The sequence below is a fragment of the Equus przewalskii genome, chromosome 1, assembly GCF_037783145.1.
Source record: "Equus przewalskii isolate Varuska chromosome 1, EquPr2, whole genome shotgun sequence".
Taxonomy (NCBI): domain Eukaryota; kingdom Metazoa; phylum Chordata; class Mammalia; order Perissodactyla; family Equidae; genus Equus; species Equus przewalskii.
In genome coordinates this window covers 129,664,184-129,689,693 of record NC_091831.1, presented here as the reverse complement: position 1 = coordinate 129,689,693, position 25,510 = coordinate 129,664,184, and the positions used below count along the sequence as shown (strand labels likewise).

The 25,510-nt window shown below is 41.8% G+C and overlaps 1 protein-coding gene across 13 annotated transcripts in view; it reads left to right on the top strand.

Moving 5' to 3' along the window:
- Positions 1-25,510, top strand: part of TLN2 (talin 2) — a 418,570-nt gene that overhangs the window by 265,540 nt on the left and 127,520 nt on the right. For all 13 annotated transcript variants that reach the window (XM_070578546.1, XM_070578544.1, XM_070578536.1 and 10 more), the window contains 11 exons: positions 2,416-2,571; positions 6,942-7,043; positions 7,795-7,871; positions 10,433-10,613; positions 11,787-11,900; positions 14,072-14,180; positions 14,972-15,180; positions 16,000-16,098; positions 19,709-19,876; positions 21,106-21,400; positions 23,918-24,084. In XM_070578546.1, coding sequence (XP_070434647.1) covers positions 2,416-2,571; positions 6,942-7,043; positions 7,795-7,871; positions 10,433-10,613; positions 11,787-11,900; positions 14,072-14,180; positions 14,972-15,180; positions 16,000-16,098; positions 19,709-19,876; positions 21,106-21,400; positions 23,918-24,084 — 1,677 coding nt within the window. The remainder of the gene's footprint in view (positions 1-2,415; positions 2,572-6,941; positions 7,044-7,794; positions 7,872-10,432; positions 10,614-11,786; positions 11,901-14,071; positions 14,181-14,971; positions 15,181-15,999; positions 16,099-19,708; positions 19,877-21,105; positions 21,401-23,917; positions 24,085-25,510) is intronic.

Below are 25,510 nucleotides of genomic sequence, written 5' to 3'. Positions count from 1 at the left end.
GTCTGTTATTTTGATATACCATAATCTATGAAATCTTCTGTTCTTGAAAACTTTGGTTGTTTCTGGTTTTTCACTATGACAAACTCTCCTTCAGCTGCCTTGTAGCGTAATCTTTACATACATTCACAACTTCTTTTTTAATAGGCTTCTAAAAGCAAGTTGTGTCAAAAGTAGGAACATTTTTGAAGCTTTGGGTCAACACGTTTTCTTCCATAAAAGCGTTGCCATTTGAAACTCCTATCAATAGTGGTCCCCCTTCATACCTTCTTCAATTCTAAGCATTAGGAGGAAAAAACTCTGCTATTTTGTATAAATGAAAATTTATGTAATTACTTATTGTGTACTTTATTTCAAACACATTTTCTATTCCTGTTCTTTGCCAGTTATTTTTGTTGATTTACGATAAATCACATTTGTTGTAAATATTTATTCCCCAGTCATTTGCTTTTTTTTTTATTGTGGTAACATTGGTTTATAACATTAAATAAATTTCAGGTGTACATCGTAATATATTTTGAATTCTGTGCAGATTACATCACATTCACCACCCAAAAACTAATTACACTCCATCACCACACACATGTACCTAATCACCCCTTTCACCCTCCTCCCTTCCCCCTTCCCCTCTGGTAGCCAGCAATCCAATGTCTGTTTCTATGTGTTTCTTTGTTGTTGTTTTTACTTTCTACTTGTGAGTGAGATCACATAGTATTTGACTTTCTCCCTCTAACTTATTTCACTTAGCATAATATCCTCAAGGTCTATCCATGTTTTCACTAATGGCTGGGTTTCATTTTTTCTTATGGCTGACTAGTATTCCATTGTGGGTATATATTACTTCCTCTTTATTCATTTTTCCCTTGATGGGCACCTAGGTTGCTTCCAAGTCTCGGCCATTGTGAATAATGCTGCAATGAACATAGGGGTGCATATATCTTTATGCATTCATGTTTTCATGTTCTTTGGATAAATACCAAGCAGTGAAGTAGCTGGATTATATGGTAGTTCTATTCTTAGTTTTTTGAGGAATTGTCATACTGTTTTCCATAGCGGCTACACCATTTTGCACTCCCACCAACAGTGTGTAAGAGTTCCGTTCTCCCCACATCGTCTCCAACACTTGTTGTTTCCTGTCTTGTTAATTATAGCCATTCTGACCAGAGTGAGGTGATACCTCATTGTGGTTTTGATTTGCATTTCCCTGATAGTTAATGATGTTAAACATCTTTTCACGTGCCTGTTGGCCATCTGTATATCTTCTTTGGAGAAATGTCTGTTCAGATCTTTTGCCCATTTTTTAATTGGGTTGTTAGTTTTTTTGTTGTTAGATGTATGAGTTCTTTGTATATTTTGGATATTAACCCCTTGTCAGGTATATGGTTTGCAAATATCTTTTCCCAATTGTTCGGTTGTCTTTTTGTTTTGTTGATAGTTTCCTTTGCTGTAGAGAAGTTTTTTAGTTTGATGTAGCCCCATTTGTTTATTTTTTCTATTGTTTCCCTTGCCCAGAGTCAATTGCTTTTTAATTTTGTTTATAATGAGGTTTTTTCTTTTTCTCCTACTTTTCTCTGTCTCTCTTATTTATTTTTTTTAGACATATCAAAGTCTGTATATTTTGTAGTTAAAGCTATTAACCTTTTCCTTTATGGTGTTTAATTTGGGTATTTTTACCACCCAGGCAGTCATTTCACACCCTAGAATCAGAAAAATGTACACCTATATGTTCTTGCTAAATCATTAATCTATCTTGCATTTGTTTTGGCATGAGTGTGAGTTAGGAATCCATGATTTTAATAAGAGTGATTACTATTTTTTAAAAAAATTAGAACTAATCATAACAGACTTTTTAAGAGTCAGTAGATATACATATGAGATACCAAAACAAAGAATCCAAATGGAAATACATTTCAGGGAATTTTTTAAAAAGGTCTATGGCTCTTTGTAGTGAGAAAACTCTGCTTTGGCAGAGTTTTAGTTAATTCTAAATAGCTAAAGTGCCATAATTAAATTCCATAGTAACCCTCTTTTGTTACTCACTGAGTTGACTGCTGGGAGTGATGACAATTTAGAATTCACCTTAACTTTTTTCTCTGGGTATCTTCTCAGTTTTATCCCTTCTTTCTGTCACAGTCTCTGTTTCTGGAGCAACCTGCCCTCCTGAACAGCATCTCTCTCCAGGATGCACACCTTGTGGATCTTTGCTGTCTTCTGATGTCTCTGTGTTAGCTTCCATCCCTTTAATTTAGTGATTCATTCACCTATCCTCGAAAACCTGGTTTTCCAATAGCCCTGCCTGTTTTGAAACACAGTGTATGTAGGTTGACCACGGGTAAAACATTGCAAAATCACTGACTACTTGGCAAAATTAGATGTATTAAGAGGAAGGGCACTGACTCTTGGTACCTCCTGTTTCAGGAAAAGATGAAAGGCAAGAACAAGCTGGTGCCTCGCCTGCTGGGGATCACCAAGGACTCGGTGATGCGTGTGGATGAGAAGACCAAGGAAGTGCTGCAGGAGTGGCCACTCACCACGGTCAAGCGCTGGGCAGCCTCGCCCAAGAGCTTCACGCTGGTAGGGACTGGCAGAGGACAACCAGGGGGACCAACATGGCCTTGGGTGATATTGTGAGGCAGAAGAGAAAATACAAGCCTGTTGCATTTCTCTGGTCTTTAGAGAGTGTCATGGAGAGGGAGAGGTGGTGGGAGTCTGTGGCAGGAAACTGGTCCAGAAGTGAGGGAGATGTCAGCCAGCTGGGTGTATTCAGCCACCACTTTCTAGTGCTCTGAGTAAGTCTGTCTCAGTTCCTTAACTAGAAAGAGTCACTCACAGGAGGAGTCTCAGTTTTCTCTGTGCCTGATGACGTGATGACATGCCTAGCATACCCCAGAAGGAAACTTTCAGCTTGCGTCTAGGCAAAAATCTCATAATGGGGCATCAGGAAAAACAAAAAACTGATGTGTTGATTGATAGGCTCATGCCAGTTGGAAGGAGTCTTCAGAAAACATACCTTCTTTCCTCCTGTAGTCAGTTACAGCTATACCTTCATGGCCCTTAAAAAATGGGTGTTCATACTTAGAGAACTACATCCTCATCTTCTGTTGTAGGAAGTGGTGGATAATTTCCAAAATAGAAAAATCAGGAAATCAATATAAACTTGTTACTTAGAAATACTAGAAGTAACTACTAAAAGGTTGAAAGTGGTTGCATTTGTGCCAGGGGTGGAAAATGAAGGTGGGAATGGATAGGGCAGGAGACAGCTTTTTTTGTTACATACCTTTTAATACTATTGGTCTTTTTAAACTAGATTCAAGTACTGCCTTGTTAAAAACAAAAATTCATTTAAAAAATAAATAAGAGGGGCCGGCCCTGTGGCCTAGCGGTTAAGTTTGGCATGCTTCACTTCAGTGGGCCAGGTTCAGTTCCCGGGCACGGACCTACACCACTCATTGGTGGCCAGGCTGTGGCAGCAACCTACATACAAAATAGAGGAAGATGGGCGCAAATGTTACTTAGCTCAGTGCAAATCTTCCTTAGCAAAAAGAGGAAGATTGGCAATAGATGTTAGCTCAGGGTGAAGCTTCCTCAACAAAACACAAATATATAAATAAGAGATAGTTACAAATCTCTGTAACTACCTCAAGCAAAAGAATGAATATCAATATTTTCATTAAAATATAAAGTTGGATTAAAGCTTGTAATATGTAATATTTCCTTCCTTCCTACTCCTCACCTGTATTTAATTTCCAAGTGTTTGGAGATTTTCCTGTTGTCTTTCTGTTACTGATTTTTAGTTTAATTCTATTATGGTCAAAGAACGTACTCTGTGATTTCAATTCTTTCAGAATTTTAAGATTGGTTTTATATGCCCAGAAATGATCATTCCTGGAGAATGTTCCATAGCACTTTGAAAAGAATGTATATTCTACTGTTGGGTGAAATGTTCTATAAATGCCAACTAGATCCTGTTCATTGATGTTGTTGTTCCAGTCTTCTATATCTTTGTTAATTTTCTGTCAAGTAATTTTATCAATTCCTGAGACTAAAGTTCCCAACAAGAGTTGTGGATTTTTCTGTTTCTCCTTTCATATCTATCAGTTTTTTTGGTTTGGTTGGTTGGTTGGTTGGTTGATTAGTTTTTGGTGAGGAAGATTGGCCCTGAGCTAACATCTGTGCCAGTCTTCCTCTATTTTGTATGTGGGACGCCACCACAGCATGGCTTGATGAGGGGTGTGTAGGTCCACACCTGGGATCTGAACCTGTGAACCCTGGGCCACCAAAGCAGAGCACTTGAACTTAACCACTAGGCCACTGGGCCAGGCCCACTATCAGTTTTTACTTCGTGTATTTTGAAGCTCTGTTGTTGGGTGCCTATACATTTAAGATTTCTCTGTGTTCTTAAAGGAGAAGTTGCTTTATCATTATGTTCTTCTGTTCCTAGTAAATTTTCTTGCTCTGAAGTCTGCTTTATCATATTTTGATAAAACCACTCATGCTTTTTAAAATTAATATTTGCATGTTATATCTTTTTCCATTCTTTTTCTTTCAGCCTAGGTATATTTTTGTGTTTGAAAAAATTTCATGTAAAGAGCATAGAGTTGGGTTGTGCTTTTTAATGAAATCCATTCTGCCAATCTGTCTTTTAATTGGCATATTTAGACCATTTATATTTTAAGCTAATTATTGATATGTTATGGCTTAAGTCTACCATTTGATAATTTTTTTCTGTTTATCTCCTCTATTTCTTTTTTCTTGCCTTCCCGTGGGTTACTCTAACATTTTTTAGAGTTCCATTTTTATCTATTTATGTTTTTTAGTATGTTTCTTTGTGTAGTGTTCTTAGTGATTGTTCTAGATATTACCACGTATACATGGAATTAATTATAGCCTACTGGTGTCAATGTTTCACCACTTCAGGCAAAGTATAGAAACTTTGCTTCCTTTTAAGTCTCTTTACACCTCCCACTTTTTGGGTATAATTGTTTAAATATCTCTTCTATATGTATTGAACACCACGTGACGTGGTGGTATAAGTTTTGCTTCAATTGTAAAATATGATTAAAGAAAACTGATGAGGTGAAGGATATGCTGTTCCATTTATTTCTATTTTTATCCATTCCATGTTCTTTCCTTTTTAAAGCTCTTAGCCTTCTTTTATTACCATTTTCTTTGTTTGGAGAGCTTCCTTTAGCCATTCTTTAAAAGTAGGTCTGCTAGCAACAAATTCTCTTACTTTTCCTTCGTCTGAGAATGTTCTTATTCCTCTTTCATTCATAAAGGATAATTTTGCTGATACAGGATTCGAGGTTGATGCTTCTTTTTTTTTTTCTTTTTTTTAGCACTTGAAAAATGTCATGCCACTTCTTTCTGGCCTCTGTGGTGTCAAAATAGAAATTTTCTGTCATTCAGATTGGTGTTCATTTATAGATAATATGTTGCTTTTCTGTGGTTGATTTTAAGATTTTTCTTTGTGTCTAGTTTCCAAAAGTTCTTGGTGTGGATTTCTTAGATTCATCCTAATTGGGGATTGCTCAGCTTCTTGAATTAGTAGGTTCACGTCTTTCACTAATTTGGGGAAGTTTTCAGCAAGTTTCAAATACTTTTTCGTGGTTTTTTTTTGCTTCCACACTCTCCTCTCCTTCTGGGTTTCTGATGATTTAGATGTTGGATCTCTCTATTGTCCCACAGAGCCCTGAGGCTGTTTCGTTTTATCTTGTCTATTTTCTGTTGTTCCAATGGACTAAAATCTGTTTTGAAGTTTACTGATTCTTCCCTCTGTCCTCTCCACACTGCTCTTTAATGTATCCTGTGAGTTTTTTTACTTTGGTTATTGCATTTTTCAGTTCCAAAATTTCTATTTGGTGTTTATTTATGACTTATGCTTCTTTGTTGAATCTTTCTATTTTTTTTATTTGTTTGAGGAGAATTTGTAATTGTCGAAGCATTTTTTTGGTGATGGCTGCTTTAAAATCCTTGTCAGATAATTCCAACATCTGATTCATTTTAGTATTGGCATCAGTTGGTTATCTTTTCTTAATTGTGTTGTAGTTGTCCTGGTTCTTGACATGAACAGTGATTTTCAATTATATTCTAGACATTTTGATATTAGGACACTCTTAATCTTATCTATCTTCTATTTTAGCACACAGTCACCTTGTTTTGGTTTAGTGTGTAGTGTTCTGGCCTATTTCTGTGGCCTTTAGTTGCAATGATGATTTATTTTCTGAGCCCTTGCAATGCTATTCTGGACTGATGCTTTCTCTTGACATGCCCGGGGTTCCTTCCCAAACTCTGTTGGTACTGTCTGTAAGGGAAGAAGGCACTTCCCTGGGCCACCTGTTATTGCTGGGTGACCTTTGTTGGGGGAGGTAGAAGCCACTGGGCCTGAGTTACTTTATACCACTGAATGGAGGGCATGGAGACACAGGGCTTCACTGTGGCCACTACTGCAAATGGAGTAAACCACCTGCCTGTCTGTGTTGTGGAGCAGGGGCTGGGATGGTCCGAGTTTTCACTGCTCTGTAGCTGCCAGTGAGTACCAATCCAGGTTGTGGAGCCAGGTTGGGGCTCCCAACTAGGTCTCTGTTGGGCTTCACCTCTCCTGCTTGTATGGTCAGAGAGAATAGACTTTTCAGGAACTACCTAGTGGAAGTTTCACGTTTCAGGCCTCTCCAGCCCCCAGCCTTGGGGGCTATGGGATGTAAAATAAAACCCAAGGACTCACCAAACTGTGGTTCCTCAAATCCTGATGTCTCCAACCAGTGCACCTTTCCAGCTTTTGGAGCCATTTTATCATTGTTTGTTGAAAAATTTTAGGGTGTTCGGTTTTATTTAGGGGCCAGAGCAAGGAAAAGTGAGTCTATGCCATTTTGTTCTAGAACTGGACCTCCTCACCTTCAAAACTGCTCATGTAGCTATATTTCTCCTAATGCTGTCTTTTTCAGGATTTTGGGGAGTATCAGGAAAGCTACTATTCAGTCCAAACCACTGAGGGAGAGCAAATATCCCAGCTGATTGCAGGCTACATTGACATCATCCTCAAAAAGGTATTTCATACTGATGCAAATTGGAAAAGCAGGACTTGTTTATGAAAAGACTCAGTTTAGATGTAGCTACCTGAAAAAATAAAACAACCCTTATGTGAAGTACTTGATTCACTAATTTAATCTTGAATGTTAAGATTGCTTGAGTGTGTGGTCTTTCACCTCAATATCTCAGGAGAATTTCTGATTTTGCTGCAGCTCATGTTTGTATCATTGACGGCCACGTAGTGAGCAATAGTGTATCACCTAGCTAATGAGTGAGCCTAGCTAAGCCGTCAGCATCTTCCTCTCCAGGTAGTTGTATTATGCTTTCCAGACTCTGCAGGAACTGGACTGAGGATCTGAAAAATGTTTTGGGTTTTTCTTTTTCTTGCTTGCTTTCCTTTTTTTTTAAACCAAATTTAATGAGGTGGCATGTTCTATAGAGAAACAGATTTCCTAGGGCTTCAAGATACAGCCCACTGAAATAACCAAGTTCTGCAAAATGTTCGTATCTCTGTCTTGATTTTAGCTATATAAAATCGTCTATGCAATAATCAATGCAGAAGACATTATATGTCTCTGTATACTAAATAATGTATTTCTTATTATTGTTACTTTTGCTTTTGTTCATCCTACCACTTATAAATATCCAATACAAGAAATTTTGGGTAAACCTCAATATTTTTGCTTGTGTGGCTCCTTTTAAAAGGTCTTTTAAAAGGTTCTTGTGTCAAGATCTGCTGACTTTCATTTGTGTCTTGTTTTACCTCAGAAACAAAGTAAAGATAGATTTGGACTAGAGGGCGATGAAGAGTCAACTATGTTAGAAGAATCTGTTTCCCCAAAAAAGTAAGTATTGTTAAGAGTGCTGAAGAACTGCGTTCTCCGCAGATAGGCAGGTGTCCTCCTGCCAGCTCTGGGGCCCGTGGCCATGAAGTCCATCACGTGGAGGAGATGACAGTGTCTTGCTTCTCAAAGCGTGGTCCCCAGACCATGATCATCACTGTGGACGCTGTCTTGTGTGAGGGCGGCTGGTGATTTCAGGGAGCCACTGAACAGAATGTGGTGTTTAACTCTGTCTTTAGACACAGCATTCCTGAATCCTTTTTCGCATGTCTGATGTAAATCTCATAAACTGCATCATTTTTGTTAAAGGCTGGAGGGTGAGTTTGTTTAATTCTGTACCTTTGAGGGGAGGGGTCTAGCCAGTGAAGGAGTTATTGTTTATGGAAAGATTACTGCATGCCACGCTTGGTACACATGTCATGAGGCAGCAGGGGGAGGTGGTTCAGAACATGGACTCTGCAGCCCCAGTTACTGGGTTCAAATCTTGGATCTGTTTTTTAATGTGTGGCCTTGGGGACATGATGAATTTTCTCTGCCCCCTTCATCTCATCTATAAAAGGAGAATAATAATAGGACCGTCTTGTAAGTTTTATTTTGGTCATTGAATTACGAATAAAGCACATAAAACGATACCTGGCACATAATAAATGTTGGCTATTGTTGTCATCGTCATCATTTTAAATTCAGAACAGTCACAATTTAGCCCCAGTTTATAGGTGAAGAAATGGAGATTTATTAAAGTAACATCTAGTAAGTGATATTTGCTGGGAAACCTGTTCAGCTACTCCCTTTATGTTCAGGAGAGCATTGTAATAATAACTTTTCTTGTTTACACTTTACTGTGTATGTCCAACATGCTGTCTCATTTGATCTCAACAACAACCTGCTGTGGAAGAGAGAGGCCAGATACAATCATCCCCAGTGCATGGATGAGGAACCCGAAGCTCATGGAAGTTAACTGAGATGCACACGTGTGGTAGAGCCAGGACTCAGATTCAGATCTTGTGATGTTTCCTATAATACACTGCCCAAAAGTTCTAGCATGTTCCAGCATATTGAACTTGCTTAGCCATACTAACTGTTTCTCTAACATTGCCACTCTGCACCACTCTCTCACAATTTTCTCCACAATCAGTTGAAGGTGGTCTTCCACTTGTCCCCTATTAGTATACGAGTTGGAACCAAACTTGTGACGCGTTTCAAGTACTTGCTGCCCTTTGGCAAAGCACTTTCAGTTCTTGGAATTATTAATGATCATTAGATGGAAATTAATAAGCTAGTGCTTTCTGACAGGGTGAGCTATTCATTTCAGAGGGCTCTGCTGCCCTTGTACTCTGCCTAGGAGCAGCTAAGTAAGTGTCTGAGCCCAGAGTGCTGGGAACCTCTCCTGCCTGGGGCTGCTGTGGCCCCTTCCCACTGCCTAAGGCATCATGATGGGGTCTGATCAAGGCAAGCAGGAAAAGTGGTCCAGGGTGGTCCCCATCACTAGACCTTCCACTTTTCCTTACATTGGACTTTACTGAGATCTTGGAATGCAGCTGACTTCCTAGAGGAGCCAGAGATCCACCCTCCTTTGTGTCAGCCCCTCCAGAGACATATGCCTTGCTTGATATCCCAGCATAGCTCATGAGCTTTGCCCTGGGCAACAGGGAGTGATCTGTGATGGTTCGAAAACGCTGGGACAGAGGCCTCTGTGCCTTAATGCTGCTGCTCACCAACCCTGCCCCGCCTCCCCTTCCACAAGCACACACATTCCCCAAACTCTCCCTCTGGATTTGTCCACTGGGCTACTGAGGCCAATTTGCCACCCTCGGACTTATTACCTTCATGTGTCAAAGTCCTTTGCACTCACTGCTCATTCTAAGAAAATATCAAGGAGTTGATAATATATTCAAATATCAAAAAAAATTATCAATTTTTTTTGCATAGATGCCCTAGGAATCTTCCCAGACTTAAGTTGAAATCATCTGGAAGAACTGCCCAAGTCTATCACACCATCAAGGCTCCTAAGGTGTTTAGACATACTCTGTGGTCAATGGCCTTGGACCTGGGGGGGTGGGGGGAACCCAAGCTGTGAGAGATTATCTTTAAGTTCATTTCCACACTTCTCACTTCAAGATAAGGATAAGTGATCTATGTCCCCAGTGCCTAGAATGGAACCTGGCATGCAGTAGATATTTGTTGAATGAAGGCTATTTCAGGCAGAATTTACGAGTAATAGATCAATGTATCCAAAATTTTCATTAATGCCTGGACCATCATTGTTATAGGAATATGTGTGTCTTTTTAAGAACAACTAATTGTGTAATACCATGAACCTATTAAGTAGATAAAATGGGAATAGTTATTTATATTATTGACTATAGAAGGCTTCATTCATCTCAGAGTTCTCCTACTGAGCATTTTAGTGCTACTTCTTCTTTCACAATTCTGTCTAGATATGCCTCTTTTAAATTGGTCTCTGTAGCCTAAAGCAGCAAACATTGATAACACCTGTGGTATCTTATCGTTACACTCAATGCGAGTCGCGACCTCACAGTGACCAAACCGCCTATCCGCCACAGGTCCACCATCTTGCAGCAGCAATTCAATCGGACTGGGAAGGTGGAGCATGGCTCAGTGGCGCTGCCGGCTGTGATGCGCTCAGGCTCCAGCGGACCCGAGACCTTCAACGTTGGCAGCATGCCCTCGCCACAGCAGCAGGTCATGGTTGGGCAGATGCACCGGGGCCACATGCCCCCACTGGTGAGGCTTTCCGGGCACTCGTCCTGCCCATCAATATGCTGCCTCCAGTATACAGGGAGGGGACACCAGCCATGGTGATAGGTTGTGTGTGCCATCCACAATCTTGCTAATTCCTGTCTGAACCATGGCTTTTCAACTGTGCAGTCCCAATGCCTAATTCCCAGCATGCTTTCTTTTAAATGAGTGGCTCTGGTAATTGTCTAGGATCACAGGTGTCCTCTTGGTCTGGAAGAGAACCAGTGACCTCTCCATGTGACTGGTGATATAGAGATAGGACCCTGCTCCCCTGCCTTAGTGGCATTAAGCTGCTAATCGGCCCAGAGATGCCTCAGAGAGTCTTAGAAATAGACTAGGTCTGTAGTAATGCACACATCCCCTCACCCCTGAGCAGATCTTTCCTTCTGTGCTGGTCTGCCTGCTCTAGAATCTCATGCTATTGGGCAAGAACTTTTTGAAAGCTGAAAAGCCTGAAAGAAGTGATTTGAGTCTGAAGAAACATGTTGCCTGTAGGTTTAGGTGGAATCTCTACTTATTTACCAAGAAGAGTTCTAGTATAACACACTCATGCTGCCTATGCATGAGATCTTTTGTCCACAGTACTCAAGGATTGGATCCCCTTAACTCCCCCTGCAAAGACTTTCTGAGCCTTCTTGTCAGCTAATTAAGCTTTCCACACTCTCCTAATTATAATCCTTCTATTGCAAGTACCCATATTTAGTGTTCTATGTTTTTTAAAAGATTGGCACCTGAGCTAACATCTGTTGCCAATGTTTTTTCCCTCCTTTTTCTCCCCAAAACCCCCCAGAACATAGTTGTATATTCTAGTTGTAGGTCTTTCTGGCTCTACTATATGGAACACCACCTCAGCATGGCTTGATGAGCAGTGCTAGGTCCACACCCAGGATCCAAACCAGTGAAACCCTGGGCTGCCGGAGTGGAGCGCGTAAACTTAACCACTTGGCCATGGGGCCAGCCCCCTAGTACTCTATTAATATAATACAATATGTATTTCCAGCCCCAGGATTGAAATGGAAGGTGGTTCAGGCAGTTGTTGAGATGTACCCTGGGCTGTTTTATCATGAGCCCAGAGTTCAGTTTCACCTGGTTCGTGTAGAGGGCGTTGTCAGTCCCAGGAGCATGGTATGACTACCTTATACACATCTGCCTTTGCAGACTTCCGCCCAACAAGCCCTCATGGGGACCATCAACACAAGCATGCATGCTGTCCAGCAGGCCCAGGACGACCTCAGTGAGCTCGACTCGCTGCCGCCTCTCGGCCAGGATATGGTAAATAGTGTTCATGGTTTTCATTCAATATCTGCACCCTGGCAGAAAACAGTTCTCTCTTGCTGAATTCCGTGAGGTGAATCTCTGTCTCCAGTTGATGAAGTGGAAATCCATGTTTGTGTGGGGTTTTTTTCCCCCAAAAATAGTGAGTCTTTGTCTCTAGGTTACACCCACAAAAGGAGAGAATCACAGGGTGCTGCTAGCAGTACCCCATGAGGGCTAAGAACATAGACTCTAGAGTCACCTAATCTGGGCTCAAATCCCAGCTCTACTGCTCAGTGGCTGTGTGAATCTGGGCAACTTACTCTCTCCGAGCCTCCATTTGGTCAACCGTGAACAGGGTTGTTGTGAAGACTCTTTCTAATCATGCGCAGAGTTCTTTTCTTACTGGAGTACCTAATGCATAGTGAGAGCTTGGTGAGTACAGCTGTTTTTGTTATTATTGCCAGTGGTTCTCAAACTTTAGCCAGTGCATCAGCATCACCCAGAGGGCTTATTGAAAGAGATTACTGGGCCCCTCCCCCATTTTTCAGACTCAGTAGGTCTGAGAATTTGCATTTTCCACAAGTTCTCAGGTGATGCTTCCCCTACTTGTCTGGGGACCATGCTTTGAGAACCACTGGGTACTACCACTGAGCTTTTCAGCAGGGCAGAGTTATTAGCTGCTTTCCTGTAGCTGCTGCTGCATGAAATCCTCTGGCTCTTTGCTACTCAAATTGTCCTCCACGGGCCAGCAGCATCAGCAACAACTAGGATCTTGTGAGAGGTGGAGAATCGTAGGCTTTGCCCTAAACTTCTGAATCAGAATCTGCATTTTAGCTAAATTCCCAGCTGTTTTTGTGTGCACACTGAAGTTTGCAAAGCCCTGGCTAGGACTGTCATTCTTAGCCTTGCTTTGCACATTAGAATCACCCGAGGAGCTTTCAGGATGAAGCCTAAGGCCTGGGGCAGACCAGGCAAACCAGTGTCCCTGGGGGTGGGGCTCAGGTATCAGTGGTTTTTCATCTTGCCATGTGATTCTAATGGGCAGCCAGGGTGGAAGGCCACTGCTGTAGGACGGAGGGGCCATCATTTGTAACCTCATCCTGTCCAGCCAAGATAACTGCCTCCAAGTTCTCCCTGAACACTTCGTGTTCATTCGCACACTTGTGTGCACACAGGCTCAGCTGTCCTCAGGCCGGTTTCTCCCAAGCACCTGAAGTCATTAAACACTTTGCTTTGGGGAACTTCAGAGTGAAAATACGTATGGCAGACTCTCATAACAAGCACACTTGTGAGAGAATAGTTTTAAAATATTTGGATTTAACATTCCTTCTTCACCAATTTTCAAAGGATTAGTATACAAAAAAATATTGTTAGTGCTAGACACATCCTGAGCCTAGATTGTTTTGGGGATATTTTGGGAAGCAGATCAGCACCTTATATTTACCACAGGGTCTTCATTATCAAAATGATCATTAACTGGCTAAGTCCAGAAATGCCAGAAAATAGAGAATTTGCTATTTATAGATTCAAATGAACAAAAAGTCTAAGAGCTGGAAAGGTTTTTAAGGGCCATTGAATTACTATGGTAGAAGAAATGCGAGGCACAGGACCTAGATGTTATCTATCCAAGGTCATATCACTTATTAGTGGTAGAGCTGGGTCCAGAACAAGGGTCTTGACCTCTCCCCCCAAATCCTGCCAGGAAAGATGCCACATCTGCATGGCGTTCATACTGTAAACAAGAGATACTTCCCGCCCTGACAGAACCCTCCTGAGCTGGAACACCCTCATTCTGACCCGGTTCTCTAAAAACCAAGGTGAAAATTAACAACAATAATAGGTGCTAATGTGCAGTATTATTATGAGACATTAATTTTTCTCAGTTTTTAATTGAACTTACCTAAATAAAACCACATAGAATTTTTCTTTATAAAATCTTAAAAGGGTAATAAAAAAAGAAAAAAGGTAACAAGCATAAGAAACATTGAGAATTTACCTGCCATTCAGCATCTGTAAACGAGCAAGAAGCCTGTTAAGGACATTGTTTCTGATGACTTAGGGGCCCTATTGGTGCTGACCCAGTAAGAGTGTAGCCAAAATGCTGGTCTCATTTTATGGCGAGACTTCTCTGGTTTCCTGGGTAATTCTGTGCAGTGATTGTGTCATGCAGTTGTCTGGTTTTGCAGGCGTCTAGGGTGTGGGTTCAGAATAAAGTCGACGAATCCAAACACGAAATCCACTCTCAAGTTGATGCCATCACAGCTGGAACAGCTTCAGTTGTTAACCTCACAGCCGGTAAGTCCTTGAGGGATTTGTGGTGTATTGTGGTTTTGTTTAAAAAAAAAAAAAAAAAAGAGAGTTCATAGTCTTTGATTGAAACAACAGATTTTCATATTGTGAGAGGATGGTCTATTTTTAGGTGCTCAGAATACTTAAGGCGTTTTCTCCCACTGCCCCAGGAGAAATATGGGGAACATCTCATTCTTTTTTGTCTATATCATGTGTTATCATTAAAAAGCACTTACATAGTTCTTCTCATTGTTCATCAACATGCTGGATGTACTTTAAAGTCTATTGAGGCCAGTTTCTCCCTTCTGGGAGCTTACACTCTGAAAATGATTCCAAGTGCCTAGATCTGTCATATGTACCTTCTGTTGTCTTGTCCAGCACTAGTCTCCTGGCGTAGCATGACTCCCCGCCTTGCACTGTCAAATGAGAGCCAGGAAACATCTTGGCTTCCCCGTGGAGCTTTTCAGTGTTCCAGGAGCAGAGGTGACCCCTCCAAACTGCAGACAGGGGCTTAGTGAAAGGGGCCGTGAGATGCTGAGACTTCCTTTGGAATTTGAAAGGTGTTCATGCTGAGTGTTTCAGTGAATGAGGTCTCCGGGTGAACGGACCTTGTGAAGAGCAGCCGTTTGGGACAGGGAGCCGTCCATCCCACTGTGCACAGGCTTCACCTGTGTCCGACTCCTGCAGGCTGGTGGGTGATGAGCTGCTACAATGTGGCCACTTTCCTTCCTGACAATCTGGGCTGTCCTCACCCTTCACTGCCATCCTGTGGTGAGGTTTCTCCTTCTTTGTCCCAGGTGACCCTGCAGACACCGACTACACAGCTGTGGGATGTGCAATTACCACCATTTCTTCCAACCTGACGGAGATGTCCAAGGGCGTGAAGCTGTTAGCAGCCCTCATGGATGATGAGGTGGGCAGTGGGGAAGACTTGCTCAGAGCTGCAAGGACCCTCGCTGGGGCAGTGTCGGACTTGCTGAAAGCTGTGCAGCCTACTTCCGGAGAGGTGAGCTCTGGGGGCAAGCAGGTACTCAGGTTCTGATGAGACAGGTGCAGCCTTTGGATACCATGGGGCTCTTGTTCCCTGTGCCATTCCTTCCATCCTGATGGGGCATGCTACCACACTGTAGGGTTTGGAGTTGTTGAACTGGACACACAAGCTATAGCTCAACCTTTGGGACTGGGTGAACTCTTAGTAGGAAGCCTCCCATCTCCCCTTTTCCCCCTCACCCCACTAGCGTGTTTGATTAGATGCAACCTCAGAAATGAACACACGTGACAAATACACATTTAAACAGGATACAAGTTTGCACCCTAATTTCCATAAAGTGCATATCACCTTCCTACCAGCTGAACAAGACTCACTAATCGAACATTTCTTTTTTTTTCTTTTTTTTTTCTGCTTCATCTCCCCAAACCTCCCCCATACATAGTTGTATATCTTAGTTGCAGGTCCCTCTAGTTGTGGCATGTGGGATGCTGCCTCACTGTGGCCTGATGAGCAGTGCCATGTCCGCGCCCAGGATCCGAACCAGCGAAACCCTGGGCTGCCGCAGCAGAGCGCGCAAACTTAACCACTCGGCCACGGGGCTGACCTGAACATTTCAAATCTATCCACCTTTTGCTGGTTTGTGAGATGTCAGGCATTTCCTTGCACAAATTTCACTAGGATGTTTACATCTCCTGTCTTACTCATAGTCCAAGACTCTCATTTACGTGTAGGAAGAGCTGATCCCACAGAAGTCCTCTTCCTGCACTGCCGTGTCTGACGGCACTGTGAAGAAATGCGTTTTCTTTCCAACCAATGTGTGTTCTTTGTTCACAGCCTCGACAGACAGTTTTGACTGCTGCTGGGAGCATTGGACAAGCCAGTGGGGATCTTCTGAGACAGATCGGAGAGAATGAGACCGATGAGCGATTCCAAGTAAGATATTTGCAGCCCATGTTCTTGGAAAGGAGTCTCAGTGATGGTCTAGATCCAATCAGGGAGAACATAATGAAAAAGCAAAATATTCCTTTAGCTGTCAAGAATGAGATTGAGGTGGATTATCTTGGGGGTGTGGTCTTCATGTGTTAATTAAAAAAAATTTTTTTTAACTGAAAAACTCATGTCACTTACATCATGCATCATCATTATCAAGCACTTTTTCAGCTGGTCTCACTGGTCAATATGCTGGACATTCTTTAAACACAAAAGTGGAGGGAATAATATCATGAACCCTCTTGTATCTACCATCCAACCCCCGCAATTATCAACTCATAGCCAATCTCATTTTGTCTGTTTGGGGGCAGTTTTTAATTGGGTCATTCTAGAGTCCACATGTAAGAGTGAAAACTTCCATGGGCTTTCCTTTGCATTCGGAGGTGGTTCTCTTGTCTGTGTCATATCCCAAATCACAAGAGTGGTACAGTCTTTTCTTGTCACCCTTCTTTTTCAATACCAAGGATAGGTGCTATTTGTCCTCAGGTGAACAGCTATAGCCACTGTTTGCAGCTGGCTTGATGCATTGCCTGGTCAGACAAGATCCCGACTTGCCTGCCTCTGTTCCCAGCCACCACGGATGAGCTGCAGAGGCCTGCTGTTGGGAGCTTCTGGCTAAGATGAACTTCTCTTTTTATATGCTTGTGAACAGATGCCCTTCATTCCTCTTCCTCCTCCTCTTAAGTCTTAATTTTGCAAGTAATTTATAAGCGCATTCTAATTAAACTGCTACAGTTTGAGCCCAGGTTCTCTGGAGGATGCCATTTTCCAAATCCTGTGTCAAGTTAACTGTTTGGGAATTCTGTAGATTTCAGAATAAAAAGATCATTCAGCTTTCCTCTAGCATTCAAGTTCTGGCTTCCTGGGTGGCAATTTTGCATGCCATTTTGTTGAGAACTACCAAACTTCATCAACACAAGATACATCAGTTACACTAAGGCATGATCATAGATGATGTTGTACATGAAACATGCACCTTCAACCATTAATGCATTTGTTTCTCCTCCGCTTTCCACACCCTGTGGTGCTGGGGCCATGGCACTCATTCATATCGTGCAATGCAATAAGACATTCAGTGCTTGAACAGTCATGTCCTGATGGAGGGCGAGACCCATAACATGTGGTAGGAATATTCCTGGAAGCCATTTCTATGCTGGGATGGTCAGAAATATCTTAACTGTAAATAGAATTAATTGCAGACCATATAAATATATCCTACTAAATCCAAGCTACTTGTGTCCCCACCTGGATGTCCTGTTAGTCCCATCCTGTATTGGCCTTTGCTTTTTGTATTCCAGCAGGTAATTCTTTGTAGGCAGGTACCTACTTAGGAATTGGGTAAGTGTGAGATTCAGTTGTTGGTTTACTAGGCTTAATTCTTTTGAAGTGGTCAGCTTACTTTCCTCGAAAATATTGTTGCTTTCCCCAGAGCGTTTGGAAAGGTCGAGGGGAAAGTCACAGTACTTCCTTAAGACATCTCAGGCATCCTTGTATTTCTGAAGACTTTGCCTTTTTTTTTCCTTTGGCAGACTGTTTTCATGGTGTGTAAATGCAAACTCTGTTTCCTGTTGTTTGTTTCTATTCAGACATGCTAGGGAAGCAGGTTTCGGGTTCAGGGCATGGTCCTGCAGAGGCTTTCTTACCAGGGAACGGCCTGACTTGAACATGTTCTGCTTCTGTAAGGTCTCTGGGTACACACGAGTACAGTAACGTGATCCTGCAACCTCCTCCAGTTATGGGTAGCCCCTGGCTTACTGACATTGGATTTCTTACTCTCTATTTTTCTGATTCTTGAGATCCTATCTCAGAGCTTTTCTTGGGTTCTCAATGTACTGCATGTTCCCAGAGTTAACAAAGATTTATTTTACACGGCCTACATAATAGTGGTCTTGTTGAAAAGTTTGACAAAGGCCTTGTCAGCAGCTATAGCTGTAGTATCACGTTCTTTTACAAACTGTATTTTTTTTGGACAAAATTAATAGGAGGAACAGGATTTCTTTAAATGAGTCTAACAAAGCCCTTTAGAACAACCACGAGTCTACATGACCAAATCTTGATCCCTATTTTTTTTAAAAATGGATTCACATCAAGTGAAGGAATACTATGACCTGTTTTAGAAAGTTATTTTTTAAAATCTTGTTAATAATTTGTGACATTCAAGTTATATTTTCACCGAGCATTGAGGTAGGTGTCCAAGAACTATAAGTTTGTAGGCTATGTTGGGAGCAGTTTCTAAAAGTTGTGTGACAGACAAGTGCCAGTCAGATTCCAAAGGCATCTTCCACTTTTAGCACCGCAAGCTTTGGTATTTCCTTGAATATCCAGTAAACATCAGAAACCAAAAAGAGCCTGGACTAAACCGTTGCTGTAAGACTGCTTCATTTTTGTCCATTTGAAAATCTGCTTTCTTGGCTGATTCAGGGGTTTCTGATTTGCCTGGATACCATATAGTCTTTGCTCTGTGTAAAACTCTGCAGGATGAACACTCTTTCTAATATAGCTTCTCATAAAATATCTTGGTGTAGAGACTTGTGGGTGCCCTTCACATTCAGAATCAAAAGTACTTTTCATTATCTGATGAATTAATAAAGACTTCTGACCGCATTTCCTCTGGGAGAAAGCTTTGACATGTTGGTTCAAAATAAAAATGGCTCATCTGTTTGGGAAGACATTTCCAAACCAAATAAACTGCCTTCAATATTAAAAGCCAAGAAGTAAATTAAATGTAACAGTGGTTGTTCTTCAGGTCACACAGACAAGTGACAAATCTGGTGGGTTCAGTCAAGGAGTCTCCATCCTGCAGGCAGAATGCCTATTTATGGAGTCGAAGCATAAAGTGACCTCTGAAGGCTCAGAGCCCCTTGCATCTTCTTTGAGGTCAACTTGTAGCTAGTTTGTTTATGTAGGCTCCCTTTCCACCTTTCATAATAATTTAATGTCTATCCAGAAGGCTACAGAACACTGAGAATATTGAGCCGTAGGTGTTGTCTGTGCGCATCCAATGTTGCCCTCTGGAGGCAGAGATACAGCTAATTTTCTGTTAACTTAGATCCTTGTGTGAAGGAGAAATCCAAAAGATAAAGTTTCATGTTACGGTGAAGCATGATGACTTGGAGGCCATGAATTCTATCCTTCCTACAGCACAAAGTATTTGTGGCATCTGGATGTATTTTCAGCTTCTGATCCACCTCATCGAACACATATTCAAGAGATGTGATCAAGGCTCCTAGTCTTAGATAAGTGCATGAATGTGAATAAGTGGTTATGATAAAAACCATTCCCTCAAATTAACCTATTTTAGATTTAAATCTTTGCTGCTTGATGAATCTATAGAAGACTATGTTATTAGGATATGAGTCTCCTTCTCTAATTAGCTCTAAGGATAAGTTAACATTTCAGAAAAATAAGTAGAAAAAATATTATTAAGTACTGAAGGAAAAAGGCCAGATGGAATTTTAGTAAAATGTTTAAGTGGACACCACATTTTATTTTTAAGCTGTGAAGGGTGATCAGGAAAAAAATAAATGACTGTTTTTTAATTCCCCTTTCTTAGGACGTTTTAATGAGTTTGGCCAAAGCCGTTGCCAATGCTGCCGCCATGTTGGTACTAAAGGCGAAGAATGTTGCCCAAGTGGCTGAAGACACAGTCCTACAGAACAGAGTGATTGCTGCTGCCACCCAGTGTGCCCTCTCCACCTCCCAGCTTGTGGCATGTGCCAAGGTAAGCCAGCTGGCACCCCCAGCCCTTTCTCCAAAGCATCACATGCTCTTATCTGCCTCCAGTCATTGGAGGGAAGCCGGGGCAGAATTTATTAAAATTGTCTGAGACTTAGAGCTTGCTTCAGGCCTCCTCTTTTAGGTGACACAGCAGGATTCTAGCATAACTGCCAATTCTGCTTTGATCATTTGTTCTTTGCTCAAGTCCTCAGGCATGATACTTCCCTGTGTCTAATTGCCATTGCTAAATGCAAATCGCCATGTTTCCCCTTTAGACTTCTCAATATGTCTTATCTACACCTGCACACAAAGGGTCCTTGCGTTGTGCCATACAGCATTATAAATGAGCTCAGAAATAACGTGCAGAATTTTGGGGGTGCCCTTTCTACCCTGTACAGTGTTAGAGTGAGGGTAATGAGGATGAAGTTCACTGTTGCCAGTGAGGACGTGCACACTCTGTGTGTCAAACTTCGCCTCACTAAGCACCATCATCCCCAGTTTCCTGGAGGAAATAGAGGCCCCTAGATGTTAGTAAGCAGCTTAAGGCCACAGAAGTAGTATGTGGCAGAACTGGTTTTAACTCAGGCCTGTCTGACTTGAAATACCCTTTCCAGTCTACCGTGTGCATCGTCACTGCGATGATGCAGCAGAAGATGGGAGGTGTCCATTCCTCAACTTCATGTCATAACATATTTTACAGATCCCTGACCTGGCCCAGCCTGGCATTTCCCATCCTCTGGTAGGATCTGCAGCATCAGTCGGAGGTGTCCTCGATGGTCTCCCTCCTGCTTTGCCTGTTCACCCTTCTAGTATCCAGATAACTGACAGAATCCCTCTGTTCTTTAAAGTGTTGTGAGGCGGAATTCCAGGTGTCTCTGGAAAAAGAAATACAATTCTTTTAGGTAGTCTTTTTATCTCAGCTCGGAAGACTCAATTCAGAGGTTCCTAAAAGGAGCAGGTATAATTGATAAATATTGGTAATTTCTATCTATAGAAGTAGTCAGTGGTATAGATTATGTATCGCTAATAAAGATAAAAATTAGCAGGCATTTAAAGTCACAGATAAAGTGAAATAGTGAAGTATGAGAAAGCTCAGCAATGGTTTAGTTGAATCCTTGGTCCTATAAGTAAGGACCTGAGACCCAGAGCCTGGGACTTGGTGGAAATGCTAGTGCACACTGGGGACCAGGAGCTGACCCACAGTGCCCTAGACCTGCCCCTGTCTCTCTTCAGGTGGTGAGCCCCACCATCAGCTCCCCTGTCTGCCAGGAGCAGCTGATTGAAGCCGGAAAGCTCGTGGACCGCTCAGTGGAGAACTGCGTCCGCGCCTGCCAGGCAGCCACCGACGACAGTGAGCTGCTGAAGCAGGTCAGCGCAGCAGCCAGCGTAGTCAGCCAGGCCCTGCACGATCTCCTGCAGCATGTGCGACAATTTGCCAGCCGAGGCGAGCCCATCGGCCGCTACGACCAGGCCACCGACACCATCATGTGTGTCACCGAGAGCATCTTCAGCTCCATGGGCGATGCTGGTGAGGGGCTGGGCTATGGGTGGGCAGGTCGGTTTGGAGTTCCCTGATGGTGATGATCGTGAGTAAGAAAGGTGGGATGGCTGCCTGGGTGCCTCAAGGGCAAGCTCTCATCAGACTCAGTCAAGTGTTCCTCACTGAGGTTGGGCAAAAGTTGGAAAACTCAGTAAATCTCTTTTGTCCTAGGAAAGCCCATGTTGGATATGGTATGGTAAAGTCGGTGCAGCCACAGAAGGAGAGGAGAATAGAGGCCTGGAAGGAAGAAGTTTATCATACTCCCAGGTCCCAGAGGGGGTCACCACATGCCATGCAGTGTCACAGGGAAAGCCTCAGGTTTGGGTCAGGTTGCAGAAGACAGGAGTGAGGAGGGAGCTTAGGCCATGGCTTTTATTGGGATTTCCATGGGAAAGGTAAGGCAGGGCAGGGTGAACAGCTTAGGACTGGCTAGTTTGGGTGATTCAGCAGGCTCTACTCTATAGGGGTGATTCCTTGTTGCCTGGTATCTGCCCTGGGATGATTGAGGCACAGGAATGTATTGTCTCCTGGGATGTACTGGCCATAGGAGGTGTGGCTGTGTGGTGGTTAGTTTGCATGTCAAAGGCATGCTCCTGGCTGGACCTTGTGCTTTCTCTAAGAATTGGTTAGCCCTGGGAAGCGCACTCTCTCTCCAGCCAGGAAGACATTTTTAAGATGTTAAACATCATGATATACAGAAAATTAAAAAAATATATACAATGCACCCAAGTATTAGTTGAAAAGTAAGTCTCCCCAGACGTAGCCTGTCACTATCCCATGTGAATCTCCAGAACTGACCAGTTTGTTTTACCTGTCCAGAAATTTTCAATATACCTAGTCATGTATGTATGTATGTAATACCCTCTTTCTTTTTAAACAAATGGAATTGCATTATACATACTCTTTTGCAACCTTCTTCACTTAAAATATCTTAGAGACTTTTCAAGTTGACCTATACATTAATCTTTTTAATAGCAGCTTAATATTCCATTCAGTGGATGCATCATCATTTACTTAACCAATTATCTTTTAATGGACATTTAGGTGGCTTCCAAGTTTTTTCATTTGATAGTTTGTTTTGCTTTTACAAAAAATAATACTGCAGTAATCATTCTTGTAAAAATATCTTGGTTTACTTTGGAGGATATATGTAGGGTAAATTCCTATCGATGGAATTTCTGAGCCAATAGATTTGAACATTTTTTAGAAAATGTGTTCATGAAATTTCTCTCCAGGAAATTTCTATAATTTGCAACACTACCAGTAGTTTGTTTTTCTACTTCCTTGTCAGCACAGAGCAATACTGTATTATAAGTATTTTTTTAAAGAAAATTACCTTGTGCTTTTCCTGTAGCCTCCTTAAATGACTTTTTGATGATGTTCTTTTGTGGGTTTTTTTTGGTTTTTTAAAATAAACATTTTATTTTAGAATACTTTTATATTTACAGAGAAGCTTCAGAGGTAATACAGAGGGTTCTCAAATACTCTTGCCAGTTTCATTTGTAACGTCTTCACTAAACCATGGTGCATTTGTCAGAACTAGCAGAGTAGCACAGGTACATTACTGTTAACTGAACTACAGACATTATTCAGATTTTGCCAGTTTCTCTCTGCTGATGTCCTTTCACTGTCCCAGAATCCAATACAGGATACCTTGAATTCAGCACATTTTGATTTTTATGAAAACTTTTATTCCCCTCTTAATGTTACCATGGTTTGGCCTTCTTCTCAAATGAGCTTTGGGACGGGAAGAAATCCGTTACATTTGAGTGGTTTTATTTTTAATGTCGACTGTTACACCCCTCCCAGTTCCAAAAGGAAGTAGAAATAGATTTCAATAAAATCATGGTACAATAAAACCAAACAATTACAAATAGCAAGATCCAAACCAGTGCTGGGGGGAAGAGGGTGAGCAAAGAGAATTGACAGGAAAACTGGGCCAAGGCAAACTTTAGCATTTGAGCATGAAACTGGGCTCTGTGCTTCCTATCAGCAAGAGCCAAATGATCCAAATATAGTGGATTATGTGATACTACTCATCTGGTGTTAAGTGGCGTACAAATTCATTCAGAATTTTTAAAATAATTTTTCTATGCCCGTTATGCAAAGAATTTATTATAGAAACTTTTGTGTAAGTTCTTAAAGTGAGGTAAATAATATTTTCTAAATAAATATTTACTAAAAGTAAATGCACCTAATACATCCCCATAATTTTGTTGCCTGCCTTCTCTTTATAAAGAGCTCCTCTTTGGTTACTTTTGTGTCATATTTCTCCCTCATAAAGATTGAATGCGGATGTGTTTGGGGCGTGCAGTCCTGGCAGCCACAGGGAATATTTTCAGTTCTACGTCTAACTCAGCTGCATTGCTTAGCAATGGAGCATGAAGGCTCGCTTGTCTCTGTCCCTCTTGCTAGAGGAGTAAAGACAAGACCCTGCTGCCTCCTAGGTTTCCCCTGAGTTTAGAAAGCAGACAGAAAGATTGCATCCTCACTCCTGTCCTCCAGGTGAAATGGTGCGCCAGGCCCGGGTCCTGGCCCAGGCCACCTCAGACCTCGTCAACGCCATGAGGTCAGACGCAGAAGCTGAAATCGACATGGAGAATTCAAAGAAGCTCCTGGCAGCAGCAAAACTCCTGGCCGACTCCACTGCTCGCATGGTGGAAGCTGCAAAGGTATTACGTCGGATTTGTTAGATGGATAAGTGACCATCATTAAGAGTTAGGATTTGGAAGGGACCTTCAAGATAGAGAATGGTCAGCCGAGTACACATTTTTGTTCGTATAAAACCTATACGGCTTTGTAACATTTAACCTCGTTGGCTTGGGAAAGAAGAAGGTCATGGAATGGATGAATGAACCCCTTGAGGGAAGTGGTGCTGACTCAGCTGAAGACAACAGAGTCCCTGCTCAGCGAGTGCTCCTTTCCTTTGGTTCGTCACTTTTGGCTTTATTGAAAATGGTGATTAATTTAAACTTGAGATTTTCAACAGTAAATTCACTTACAGCTGCTTTCTTCCTGCAGCATTAATGTTACTTTGCCCTCTATTTGACTTCTCACCTAAACTCCTATCAAGATTCTGCTTCCTGTTTCACTGTTCTTCAAATCTCAGTAGTTTTAAATATTAGAGTTTGAGAAAAAAGTGAAGAGTGAGCTTGGTGCTTTTCACGGCAGTTTTATATCATAATGCTTCTAAAAGCCAGTGATTCTTAACCCAGGGCTCTATTTTAGAGCACCCTATGAAACATTAAAAGCACATGCCGCAGTTCCACCCCCAAAGATCCTGGTTCACCAGGTCACGGGTGGAACCTGTGCACATGTGTGTGTGTAAGTTCCACAGGAAATTCGAATGACTACCGCTAGGTAAGAACTGTTTTACGTGGATAAGGCTATATTTTTCTATTTTTTTTTTAATTATGCAACTAGCACACATTTCTTATGGAATTAATAGAAAATGCAGATAAGTATAAATAAGAATAAAAGTCACCTTCAACTTCATACCCCCAAGGTAACATGTTTAATGTATTTCTATGCATTTAAGATTCATTAACCGTTCCCACACCTTATCCTATCTCCCTGGCCTCCTACAGAATGGTAGTGTATCTCAACCAACTTGGGAATGACATCACTTAAAATGTATTGTGACATACCGTGAACCGAGTAGACTTTCCCTGTCTGACTCACTGTCATGTTACCTGAGGGGCTGAGAGTTCTTAGAAATAACCCATGGGTGGGGCTGAAGAGCAACCCAAGGAGAGGCATGGTTTAAACTTCCTTCCTCTCTCCCCTGATCCCTGTTTCAGCCAAGAAGCTCTTCTGTTAACCATCCATTTTAGCAAAAATATATGTTAGAGTTTTGTAGAGTAGTTAATTTTTTTTATAGTTTTTACTAATTTTGTTACCTTCCCCCCCCCAAGTCTAAACAGAGCTATTTCAAGTAAAACTCCATGTTCACAAAAAATGCTTGATAAACTGGAAAGAACCATCCCTTGTTTTAAACATGAGAGAATTAAAACTCAAAGATTAAACCTACTATCACATAACCAGGACCACGCCAGGACCAATGTGCACATTTGTCTCAAGATATGCAGTGCTCCCCAG